The sequence below is a fragment of the Podarcis muralis genome, chromosome 3 (genome assembly GCF_964188315.1).
Source record: "Podarcis muralis chromosome 3, rPodMur119.hap1.1, whole genome shotgun sequence".
In the NCBI taxonomy this organism is placed as follows: Eukaryota; Metazoa; Chordata; class Lepidosauria; order Squamata; family Lacertidae; genus Podarcis; species Podarcis muralis.
Genome location: NC_135657.1, coordinates 902,005 through 914,544, shown reverse-complemented (window position 1 = coordinate 914,544; position 12,540 = coordinate 902,005). Strand labels below are relative to the sequence as shown.

The window sequence follows — 12,540 nt, the reverse complement described above, 5'->3', positions numbered from 1 at the left end:
CTAAATGTATTCTGCTCTGGTCAGACCTCACCTGGAGTACTGTGTCCAGTTCTGGGCACCACAGTTCAAGAAGGACACTGACATACTGGAACGTGTCCAGAGGAGGGCAACCAAAATGGTCAAAGGCCTGGAAACGATGCCTTATGAGGAACGGCTAAGGGAGCTGCTGGGCATGTTTAGCCTGGAGAAGAGGAGGTTAAGGGGTGATATGATAGCCATGTTCAAATATAGAAAAGGATGTCACATAGAGGAGGGAGAAAGGTTGTTTTCTGCTGCTCCAGAGAAGCGGACACGGAGCAATGGATCCAAACTACAAGAAAGAAGATTCCACCTAAACATTAGGAAGAACTTCCTGACAGTAAGAGCTGTTCGACAGTGGAATTTGCTGCCAAGGAGTGTGGTGGAGTCTCCTTCTTTGGAGGTCTTTAAGCAGAGGCTTGACAACCATATGTCAGGAGTGCTCTGATGGTGTTTCCTGCTTGGCAGGGGGTTGGACTCGATGGCCCTTGGGGTCTCTTCCAACTCTATGATTCTATGATTCTAAATCCGGCCCACAGGCGGTCTGGGAATCAGCGTGTTTTTACATGAGTAGAATGTGTCCTTTTATTTAAAATGCATCTTTGGGTTATTTGTGGGGCATAGGAATGTGTTCATTTCCTCCCCCCCCCCATATAGTCCGGCGCCCCACAAGGTCTGAGGGACGGTGGACTGCCCCCCTGCTGAAAAAGGTTGCAGACCCCTTAAAGGGAGGTGCCGCAACAGAGCTCCTGTGAGCTCCAGCTGGGAAAAAAAGCCCTGGGGATGTCTTCTTCCACACCGTCCAACATTTCTCCCATGAAAATAGGGATATCCTAAGGGGGGGGGAGGGGACAGAGACATCACCTTGCCAACAAAGGTCCGTATATTTAAAGCTCTGGTTTTCCCAGTAGTGATGAATGGAAGTGAGAGCTGGACCATAAAGAAGGCTGATCGGAGAAGAATGGGTGCTTTTGAATTCTGGTGCTGGAGGAGACTCTTGAGAGTCCCATGGACTCCAAGAAGATCACACCTCTCCATTCTGAAGGAAATCAGCCCTGAGTGATCACTGGAAGGACAGATCCTGAAGCTGAGGCTTCAAGACTTTGGCCACCTCATGAGAAGAGAAGACTCCCTGGAGAAGACACTGATGCTGGGAAAGATGGAGGGCACAAGGAGAAGGGGGCGACAGAGGACGAGATGGTGGGACAGTGTTCTTGAAGCTACCAGCATGAGTTTGACCAAACTGTGGGAGGCAGTGGAAGACAGGAGGGCCTGGCGTGCTCTGGTCCAGGGGGTCACGAAGAGTCGGACATGACTAAATGACTAAACAACAACAACAAAGGAAAAATGGGACAATCTGGGATCAAACCTGAAACCGGGACAGTTTCTGTAAATCTGGGGTGGTGGTGGGGAGAGACACACTTGGGGGAGGGGCCTGCTGGTGCCCCTGTGGTATTGCTGGGCTCCAGTTCCCATCAGTCCTAATCACTGGCCTGCTGGCTGCAGAGACTTCTGGGAGTTGGGAGTCCAGCAACATCTGGAAGGCCCCTCGATCCTGCCTTAGGTGGAGAATGCAAGAACATAAGAAGAGCCTTTAGCTGGATCAGGCCAGCGGCTCATCTAGTCTGGCACCCTCTTCTCCCAGTGCCAGCCAGGTGCCCTTTGTGGGAAACCAGCAAGCAGGGTTAAAACACAGGATCTCTCTCTTGCTGACTCTGACTGTGGAGGGCCTTGAATTGGTCTCATTCTCTTTTAAAACCATCCAGCTTGGTGGCCATCACTGCCTCCTGTGGCAGGGAGTTCCCCAGTTTAACTCTGCTGTGTGACGAAGGGCTTCCTTATATCTCTCCTGAATCTCCCCGCCTTCAGCTTCACTCAATATCCAAGTTCCAGCATTATGAGAGTGGAAGAAAAAACATTTCTGCAGCCACTTTCTCCAAGCCAGGCCTAATTTTATATCAAGTCGCCTCTTCCTGGCCTTTTCTCTAAACCAAAATGTCCCCAACGCTGCAGCTTTTGCTCTGTCCCCTCAGTCACTTTGAACCTTTTCCAAATCTACAATCTCCTGTTCATAGCTGTCAACTTACAGATTTGAAAATAAGGGACCAGCAGCCTTGAAAATAAGGGATCAGCAGCCAAAATAAGGGATTTTCCGGGCACAGGTATGTTCAACTTCTGAGCCCCTCTGAGCCAAAGGCAGAAAGCCCAGCCAGCAGCCAAATGAACCCTCATCAACAAGGGACAGCAGCAGGACTGTCCCGCCAAGTAAGGGACACTTGACAGCTATGCTCCTGTCTGAGGTGAGGTGACCAGAACGGCACACAGTGTATTCCAAATGTCGTCGCACCTGGAGAGCTGGGGGAGACAGAATACGGACCAGCAGCAGCCGCCCCCCCGCATGCCCAAATCGCAGAGGAGGAGGCAGGGGCCAGACTGTTCCCTGAACTAATTTTATTTTCCACACTGAGCAGGACGAGACAAGGCAGATTGGAGGTTTCCCCCTTTCACAGTGACTCTGCCCACTGCAGCCATCAGCTCCCAGACAAGGCAGTTGTGGGGGGAGAGGAAGGGGCACACGAGAGCCTTGGCCAAGCACTGGGGGCAGGGGGCTGAGGACATCCAGGCTGGGGGGGCCCTGCTGAAAAGCATTTCGAGGGGAGAGAGAGGCTGCGGGGGCTCCCTCTCAGCTGCGGCTCCAGTCTGTGGGGTCAGAGGAAGGGTCTTCCTGCCCTCCCCCCTCGGCGGTTCTAGGAGCTTAGAAGTCTTCGTCCCAGCCAGAAAACTCCTCTTCGGGCTGCTGCTGCCGGGAGACCGAGAAGCGCTTGAAGTTGACGTAGGGGGAGCCCTGGAGGAGGAGGAGGAGGGGGAAGGAGGCAGTCGTGAGGGTGGACGGAAGCCGGAGGGGAGTCCTTGCTGCCCCAAATGAGCCCCTCGCTCCCACCCAATACCTGCTTGAGCAGAACGGTGGTGGGGGCCTCGATCTGTCGCAGCGCCAGCTTTTTCCAGGAGAGGGAGCTGAACCACCTGCGGAGGGAAGGCAAGGCAAGGGTCAGCCGAGTGGAAGATTCAGGACAGAGCAATGAAAATCCTTCATCACCCAACACATAGTCAAAACTGGACCAATGGTCTGTTAAGTATACAGTGGACGCTCGGGTCGCGAACATGATCCGTACGGGGTGCACATTCGCAACCCACAGCGTTCGCAACCCACAGTGGCGCAGGTTGCAATTCGGCACAGCTGCGCATGCACAAAGCACGATTTAGCGCTTCTGCGCATGCACGTCTGCCAAAACCCGGAAGTATCCCCTTCCAGTACGTCCAGGTTTTGGCAGGTCCGTAACCCAAAAAAACTCAACCTGAAGCATCTGTAAACCGAGGTATGACTGTAATTGATTAATTGTTCATTGAAATGGAAAAATAACTCTGTATGTTTACAGTGGTACCTTGGTAGTCAAACGGCTTGCCTCCCGAACAAATCGACCCCCGAACGCCGCAAAAGTGAGTGTTCCGGTTTGTGAACTTTTTCGGAAGCCAAACATCTGACTTGGCTTCCGATTGAGTGCAGCAAGTTCCTACAGCCAATCGGAAGCCGCGTCTTGGTTTTTGAATGGTTTCGGGAGTCGAACGGACTCCTGGAATGGATTAAGTTTGAGAAGCAAGGTACCACTGTACTGCTAAAAGCATAGCATGGTATGGAAAGTTCCATGGACCTGAACTAAACCTCTCAGAGTGTCTAACAAGTTAATCATCAGGTGACAATGTGTCTCTGCTAGCTCTCAGGAGGTGTTTAACTTAGGTCACATGAAGTATTCAGTTACAAGTCTCCCTTTTGGGTGTGTTAGTCTTCGTTCTGAAAGCAGCTAAGGATCCTCTCTGTTTAGGGACACAGCCTCTGGCTAATGCAGACTGGGTTTGGAGAGGCGGAGCTTTGATTTCAGCTCTGGAGGAAGATATTTCATATTTCTAAGATGTTCTATCTGTGCTAGGATCAGCACACAATATTATGCAACTATCCGGATGTAACATTATCAATTTAAGTTTGTTTTGCTGCGAGTTCTGTTAGTCAAGCTTTTGAACCATATTTTTCACCCGGACAATTTTTATTTCAAGAACGGTCAGTTTTGAGTCATCCTATGGCTTCCAAATGTGCCAGATCAATAACCACAGCTTCCTATGTCCTCGCCCTGGGGCTGGCTGGGGCTGATGGGAGTTGTAGTTCAAAACAGCTGGAAGGTGCCAGGTGCAGGAAGGCCAAAGGTGGGAAGAGAAACCCTTGGCCTCTCCTGCGCCTCCTGCTGGCGGAGACAGGCACTGCAGCTTCTGCCCTGTGGACTCACCTGTGCTTACGGATGCCACGGATGCCGCTGCTGGTATTGCCCAGGCGCTGCCCTGGCCGGCGCCTGCCATAAAGACCGGGGGGGGGGGGGGAGAGAGAAGAAGAGGAGGTTCAGCTTCATTCCTTTGCACATGCTGCATGCACTTTCCATGCGATAAGAGGGGAGCCTGAGCACCGCAAAGGCCCCCCCCTGAAGCTGGTGGGGAGACACACCTGCACAGCTTGGCCACGAGGGAGCAGGCAGACTCGCTCACAAACACCGGGAAGGAGAAGATGCCGTCCATGATCTTGCTGTAGATCTTCTGAGGCTCGGCGCTGTGGAAGGGGGGCCTTGGGGTGGGGGAGACAGGGGAAGATGGCGTGAATTTTCTTCTATCAACGACACCGTTGCAACGTCTAAGGGGGCTTTTACTTGGGCAGAGGAGCAGCGGCTTCTGGGAACCCCTAAAAGCAGAGTTCAGGGACAGCGGCGGAGCACGCAGGTGCAGGACGCTCCGTGGGGCCTCCGAGGAGTCTGCCTGCCCCCTCCCCCTCAGCTGCCCTACAGCTGAGGGGGAGGCAGTGGGCCAACCATTTGGGGAGTGCGGAGCCTGCAAGCGCCACAACCACTGTGTCTCTCACAGCCTGGCATTCTGTCACCCCCTCAGGGGTGACACCCGGGGCGACCCGCCCCCCACCTCCCCCCCTTTCTCCACCCTGTCCAGGGGTCTACGAGTCACAGTGAGGCAGGCATTCTCTCACCTTCTCTGCGCTTCACACATGCAGAGAAATTAAGTCCCAGAGGAGGAAGCCTGCCTGACCAGAGCTGGGTGCCTGGTTCTGAGAGAAGAACAGCGTGTCTCGTTTCTCTCTAGCTCAAGGCCAAGAGTTTGTCCTTTGCAAACTTTCTCAGCTCATCGTTAATACAGTTCTCATAAGGAGATTCTCCAAATCCCCGTTTTCACATTTCTTCCTATCTAGGTTACCTATCTGTGTATGTACAGGGCTGGCCTGCCCCATTTCACTGTTTTGGTCCAGCCCATGGGTAGGCAAACTAAGGCCTGGGGGCTGGATCCGGCCCAATCACCTTCTCAATCCGGCCCACGGACAGTCCGGGAATCAGCATGTTTTTACATAATAAAATGTGTCCTGTTATTTGTGGGCCATAGGAATTCGTTCATTATTTCCCCCAAAAAAAGATAGTCCGCCCCCCCACAAGGTCTGAGGGACAGTGGACCGGCCCCCTGCTGAAAACGTTTGCTGACCCCTGGTCAAAACTGAAGCGGGTGGGTTCTAGCGAGATCTCACAAGATTTCAAGGAGATCTTGTGAGGTTTTGGCAAGATCCTACGGAGCAAGACTTCTGCAGCCTCTCGCCAGGAGCCGTTCTCGCAGTGGGGCTGCCCTTGGGGTTGTTGCCTCTTGGGGTTCCCCACCTGCAGTGGCTGCTGCAGCCTGCCCCATGGGGGGGGGGGTCAGCCCTGAATATGTTGATGCACCAAAAAGCCAGGAGGTGATGCTGAGCGCCTCTGTGCTCCCCAAAGCCACTCCCTGACTCCCCAAGGTTTCCCCTTCCTCGCAGCTGGCTCCCATCCCTCCCCCAAATCACAAGAGATCCCTCTGCACCGACTAGAAGGAGCTGAGCGAGAGGGTGCTGTGGCCTTCCTTGAGGCAATCTGGGGTGCCCCCCCTTGCAGCACTGTAGCTCCTTCCTCTGCTGGGCTCCAGCTGGCAGCTCTGGCACCCCCAAACTTTAGGGTGCACCCATTGCTTTGTCCTTCCTGTGTTTTCTCCCCACCGCCCCACCCCACAGCTGCTGCTGGAAGTGAGGAGAACACAGCACAAGGGGCCCCCATAATCTTGTGCATCTGGGGGGGTCCATGTCTCACCGCCCGACAAGCATCTCAAAGATGAGGACGCCCAGGGTCCAAAAGTCCACGGCAAAGTCGTGGCCTTCGTGGCGGAGGATCTCGGGAGCCAGGTACTCGGGGGTCCCGCAGAAGGAGTAGGTCTTCTCCCCCCTCCTCAGTGCCTTGGCAAAGCCAAAGTCCACCTGCAGAGAAACAGGGGGTTAAGAAGCAAGCGTCTGGATCAGGCCCAGGAGTCCAGCATCCTGTTTTCACAGTTGCTGACCAGATGCCCCAATGGGAAACCCGCAATCACTCTCCCTTTGTGTCCCCCACTGTCTGGTATTCAGAGGTAGACTGCACCTGCGTAAGGAGGTTCTGCTGTCGAAGTAGTTGTCCTGATGGATCACGCCAATGCTCCTTTCTCTCAGTGGCCGACGAGGGGCCACAATGGGACCCCAATAATGCAGAGAGAGAGAGTGATGCTGACCCACACCCCGTCACTGCCCGGATCTCTTACTTGAAGACGGTTGGACTTCTTTCCAAATAAATGTGCAGAGGGATGCACTGTTACTGGGTAATGTCAAAACCAATTTTATTGGAGCTGAAGCTGCCCACTCGGCCAGACGCAGGAAGGGTTTATCCTCAACCGACAGGTGTGTCCACGCACAGGTGTAGGGGGGGGGGAATGGCAAGCTGTGAGGTCAGATTTGCATACATGAATGGAGGTGCCACATTTGACCTCATCGGTTCCCACAGGTAAGGAGGACACAGCGACCGTTAACCGTGGCTAATGCAACCAGCCTTTCATTGCCAAGCAAGTTGGGCACCTCTGCCCCTGCCCTTTCTCCCTGCTGGCATCAATGCCGCACTTCCCAAGTGGGTGCTCTGCCCTGTGGAGAGTGGTGGCGTTACCTGTGGGGACCGAAAAGGGGGCGGGGGGCTGCGGCAGGTGTAAATGACTATCAGGAATTGGCAGGTGTAAATGACTATCAGGCATTGGAAAAGCTGGTATCGCTGGATCAAGATGATCAGTTAAACTAAATGGTTTTAATTGGGTTTTTGAATAAAGGTGGGATTCATGGTTACTGTTTTGAATTTCGCTGTGCTCTTATTTTCCTTAATGGGTCATGCAAACCCACTATTCTGAAACAGAGTTGAAAGGGACCCCCAAGGTTCATCTAGCCCAGCCCCTTGCAATACAGGAATCTCAACTAATGCAGGGGGCACTGGAGCCAAGTGGGTGGAGGCCCGAAAAAGTTTGGGAGTCACTGATCTAGAGGGCATTTTCTTCCATTTTTTCACATGGAACGTTTGCCTGACGAAAAGCCCCTCTGAGCACATGCAGAGTGTGCTCCCCTTTGCCATCGCCAATGGCCCATCCCTCCACCCTCAGAGGTCAGGGGGGCTTGTTCTGAGGTGCCCACCTGTCCAGAAACCCCTCTGTGCCCCCCTCCCCTGCCCCCCCCCGTTACCAGCTTGACGTAGCCCTTGGCGTCCAGCATCAGGTTCTCTGGCTTCAGGTCGCGATACACGACCCCCTGGGCATGCAGGTAGTCCAGGGCCTCGACCACGCAGGCGGAGCAGAAGACAGCCACCGGCTCCGAGAAGCAGCGGCTGGAGGGGCGAGAGGAGGCAGGACAGCTGCTTGGCATGCAGATGGCCTCAGGCACCGCCCCCAGAGGCCCTGGACAGGGCTGGGGTCCCAGGAAGGCCATTGCTGCCAGTCCGTGTAGGCAATACTGAGCTTGGTGGAAGTACCAAGTACCAGCTTTCTTGTTCCTGCTAAAATCAACCCTTTAATTCAGAACAAGGAGGTCTAGAATCTTGCTTTGCCTTTAGCTGAATAGGCCAGCGACAGGACAGCTGCTTTAGCATGCAGAAGGTCTCCAGCAGCTGCAGGCAGGGCTGGGAAAGGTTCTCTGAGTGAAGCTGCTGCAGATACTGAACTGGAGGGACTCAGAGTCTCGTAGAATTGGAGAGATGGGAGGTACCCAAAGGTCATCTACGCCAACCCCCGGAAATGCAAAGGGTCTCCAATGGTGAAAGGTCGGTTCTTAGGATCAGGCATGATCAGTGTGGGATGTAATCCACTGGGAGCAGCCAAGTACAACATTCTGTATAATGCTAGAGAAGACATGCAAGGGAATGTTTGGTCCAGCCAGTCGAAACTTCCTGTTCCTCCTGGCTGGAGCATCCTTCCTTTGCATGTTGGTGCTGACCTTGAAAGCCCTAAATGGCCTTGGTCCAGTATATCTGAAGGAGCTTCTCCACCCCCATCGTTCTGCCCGGACACTGAGGTCCAGTGCCGAGGGCCTTCTGGCGGTTCCCTCATTGCGAGAAGCTAAGCTACAGGGAACCAGGCAGAGGGCCTTCTCGGTAGTGGCGCCCGCCCTGTGGAACGCCCTCCCACCAGATGTCAAAGAGAAGAACAACTACAAGACTTTTAGAAGACATCTGAAGGCAGTCCTCTTTAGGGAAGCTTTTAATGTTTAGAATCATAGAGTTGGAAGAGACCACAAGGGCCATCGAGTCCAACCCCCTGCCAAGCAGGAAACACCATCAGAGCACTCCTGACATATGGTTGTCAAGCCTCTGCTTAAAGACCTCCAAAGAAGGAGACTCCACCACACTCCTTGGCAGCAAATTCCACTGTCAAACAGCTCTTACTGTCAGGAAGTTCTTCCTAATGTTTAGGTGGAATCTTCTTTCTTGTAGTTTGGATCCATTGCTCCGTGTCTACTTCTCTGGAGCAGCAGAAAACAACCTTTCTCCCTCCTCTATATGACATCCTTTTATATCCGTTTAACAGACGATTGTATTTTAATACTTTGTTGGAAGCCGCCCAGAGTGGCTGGGGAAGCCCAGCCAGATGAGCAGGGTATAAATAATAAATTATAATTATTATAATTATTATTATTATTATGATAGAAGGTGGGCGTGACCTAACCTGTCCAGGTTACAAAGGACAAGGCACACAGCACTCTCCCTCTTTTCCTTCTTTTCCATCTTCCTTTCGTCGGATGAACTGCTGGCTGCCAGCCAAGCAGTCCCTCAAGTCATCTCCCTTACGGGGTAAATCTGTTTTTATACGTTTGTAACTTTAAGCCTAAAGGCTGCCTTCAGGGATCACACTGTGCTCTGCCTGATCGTGAGTAAACTATCTTTTCATTGCTTATGAATAAGATTGTGGCATCTTTATTCTTTTAAGAGGGATTCAAGGGAACTTACCAGGAACATACAATTCAATCTGAGACAGACTGTATAATAGTGAGAGGCTCACACGAGCCTGCAACCAGCTATCTGCTGTGCATGTAAAAAGGGGGATATAAACTCTGCTCAGTAAAGGAACTTGCTAGCACAAATTAGGAAGGATATTCATAAAGAATATATCCTCTCCTGCCTCCCTGAACATTCCCACAATCAGGAGAGGTTAATAACCGTTAGCTCCATTATTGGGGCCACCAGGACTCCCTGCAAGGATGCTTTTGCTCTCCTCCCCAAACCCCAGCAAGAAACTCCCAGGGTTAAATCCAGCAATATAATACACCCCCAGGGCCCCTCCTGCCAATGGGGACAGCTTGGGCTTGGGGGCGTGGCCTTCTCCCCTGGGGGCGGGGCTTCTAGTGGCCAGGAGGTGGAGCTACTGCCCAGGGTCCCCTCTGCCCTTCTATGGTTCCATTCTATGATTTGCCCCAAGCAGCATAGCTGTCAACTTACAGATTTGAAAATAAGGGACCAGCAGCCTCGAAAATAAGGGATCAGCAGACAAAATAAGGGATTTTCCAAGGGGCACAGGTATCTTCGACTTCTGAGCCCCTCGGAGCCAAAGGCAGAAAGCCCAGCCAGCAGCCAAACGAAGCCTCAAGGGGTGGTTCCCACAGCGCAGCAACCCGGCAAAGGGGATGCAGCAAGGAAAACCACCGTCACCTCTCCGCTGGGAAGCGCTGAGCAAAGGCGAGTCCCCAGGCAAGGCGGCCGATTTGATCAGCACAAGGCAGGCAAGCTCCACCCCCCAGTCGTTCTTAGACTCCTTATTGGGTGAGCAACGCAGCCAAGCAACACAGTTGGAGCCTCCCTCCTCCCTGGCCGGCAAGGAGGGAGGGAGAGGAGCTGCTTCCTTTGAAACCCGGGAAATTTAAGGGACAGCAGCGGGACACAGCGCTGGGATAAGGGACTTTCCCGCCAAATAAGGGACGCTTGACAGCTATGGCCCCCACCCGCCCGTTGGCATAGCCTGCCCCACATCCCCACCCCTCCCTCTACCCCCACTTACGCCTCGCGCAGCTTGGCCCACAACTCGCCCCCCTGGCAGAACTCCAGCAGCAGGTAGACGTGGCGACTGTCCCGGAAGGTGGCAAAAAGCCTGCAGGGGACAGACCGATAGAAAAAAGAGAGTCACGGGTCTGAGAAATTGCACAAAACAAATGAAATACCATGAAAATCCCTGAAACGAGAAGTAATCAACTAGAAATATTATCTTGTGGAAATAAACTAAATAATAAGAAAAATCAAAAAGCTTAAGGAAAAAATTAGAATTGAACAAAGCCTTAACGGGATGCCGGCTACAAACCTCGTTTCACTGAACTATTCAGTTTCCTCAGAAGGAAAGAGAAAAATCATAAACTTTAAATGAACAAAATTCAAAAAAAGGGTAGAACCCCCCAAAATTCTGAAGTATTATAATCCTAGCTCGACCGAGGTGAAGCAAACGCAGCAATAACGGACTGATGACTCAAAAGTACAAATACTGAATTTACAAAAAAGGTTTGGAAACCTAAATGGCAAGTTTTAAACAAAGCCCAACTTGAAGAAAGCAAAGCACAGTAATAAAGGGTTGAGGAGTCAGCTGTGAAAATTCCAGTGCTGCCCCAGGAACCGGCAGATATAAAACACAATAAAAGACCCAGCAGCAAAAGCTTCCCTAGACAGGGCTGCCTCCTAATAGTCGTACAGTTATTGATGGGAGGACCTCCTTGGGCCTGATCCAGCAGCCAGGCCCTTCCTGTGTTCCTGTGGAACCTCCAGCTCCAGGGACAGTCTACCTGAGTCCAAGGTCCTTAGGGGTATTTGGCCACTGCGAGAACAGGAGGCTAGGCTGCCGCTGCAGGGATCGTCTGAGGTCCCCCTCTGTGGACTCCGGGCCCCAGACCCCCTTGCCCCCCGCTGGAGACGGGGAGTGGGAAGAGGAAGGCACCATCACCTGACGATGAAGGGGCAGCGGCTCTGCCGGAGGACCTTCTTCTCCATGAGGACGTGCTCCTGCTGCCGCTTCTGCACCACGTGGTCCTTCCGCAGGCGCTTGAGGGCGAAGAAGAGCTCCTGGCCCTCCTCCACGCGACGGACCTGCGAGGTGGGCAGGGAGGGGAGAGAGGGGAGAAGTGGGGGGCCGCTGGCACAGCGCAGGCCGAGAAAGCTCCGTCGGCAGAGCGCGAGACTCTTAAATTCAGGGTTCAAGCCTCACATAGGGAAAGGATTCCTGCATTGGACTGCATTGCCCTCGTGGGGTCATCTAGAACTTTACAATTCTAGGATCCCATTGATCCCCTGCTGGCGAGGCTCACTGACCTCCCGGAAAAGCAAAAAAATGACCTTTTCCTGTTAGGCAAAGATCATAAGACGACCCGGATGGTCGCCAGATTCTGTGTAGGCACAGACCAGCCCCCAACCCGAACTACCGTATTCTTCGCTCTATAAGACGCACCAGACCACAAGACGCACCTAGTTTTTGGAGGAGGAAAACAAGAAAAAAAATATTCTGAATCTCAGAAGCCAGAACAGCAAGAGGGATCACTGCGCAGGGAAAGCAGCAATCCCTCTTGCAGTTCTGGCTTCTGGGATAGCTGCGCAGCCTGCACTCGCTCCATAAGACGCACACACATTTCCCCTTACTTTTTAGGAGGGAAAAAGTGAGTCTTATAGAGCAAAAAATACAGTAGTTCATTAAGAAAATCCTGAAACTCGATTTCCATGGGTGACTCTGGGTCATCTCTCTGTGGTAGCGTATGTTAAAGTTTTAAGTGTCTATATGCTTATCGCATTTATAAATTTTAAATTTATTGTTGTACATTGTTTTAAATGCTTGTTTTCCTTCTGGGATTGTACCCCCCGAGTGTGTTTTATAAGCTGGTCTCCGACCGTAATAAATTATCAAAAAATTCTAGGATTCTTCAAGCCTTGTTGGAAGATTCAAGATAGATGAAAGGAAGTCCTTCTTCACATGGCAAACTATGGAACTCCCCGCTGCAGGAGGCAGGGAGGACCAGCAGCATGGATGGCGTTGGAGGAGGATGGGATAAATTCATAGAGGAAGAGAGGACTGTCGATGGCCGGTAGCCAGGAGGCAGCCATGCTTCTGAAT

General features: G+C 52.5%; 1 protein-coding gene across 5 annotated transcripts in view; it reads right to left on the bottom strand.

Annotated features, from left to right (window-relative positions):
- Positions 1–2,625: 2,625 nt before the first annotated feature.
- Positions 2,626–12,540, bottom strand: part of LOC114595005 (cGMP-dependent protein kinase 1-like) — a 52,450-nt gene continuing 42,535 nt past the window's right edge. For all 5 annotated transcript variants that reach the window (XM_077926689.1, XM_077926687.1, XM_077926688.1 and 2 more), the window contains exons 14-21: positions 11,383–11,525; positions 10,456–10,545; positions 7,655–7,796; positions 6,222–6,385; positions 4,568–4,684; positions 4,356–4,418; positions 2,967–3,042; positions 2,626–2,863 (exon numbers count right to left, since the gene is read on the bottom strand). In XM_077926689.1, the coding sequence (XP_077782815.1) occupies positions 2,774–2,863; positions 2,967–3,042; positions 4,356–4,418; positions 4,568–4,684; positions 6,222–6,385; positions 7,655–7,796; positions 10,456–10,545; positions 11,383–11,525 (885 nt within the window). In that variant the 3' untranslated portion in view covers positions 2,626–2,773. The remainder of the gene's footprint in view (positions 2,864–2,966; positions 3,043–4,355; positions 4,419–4,567; positions 4,685–6,221; positions 6,386–7,654; positions 7,797–10,455; positions 10,546–11,382; positions 11,526–12,540) is intronic.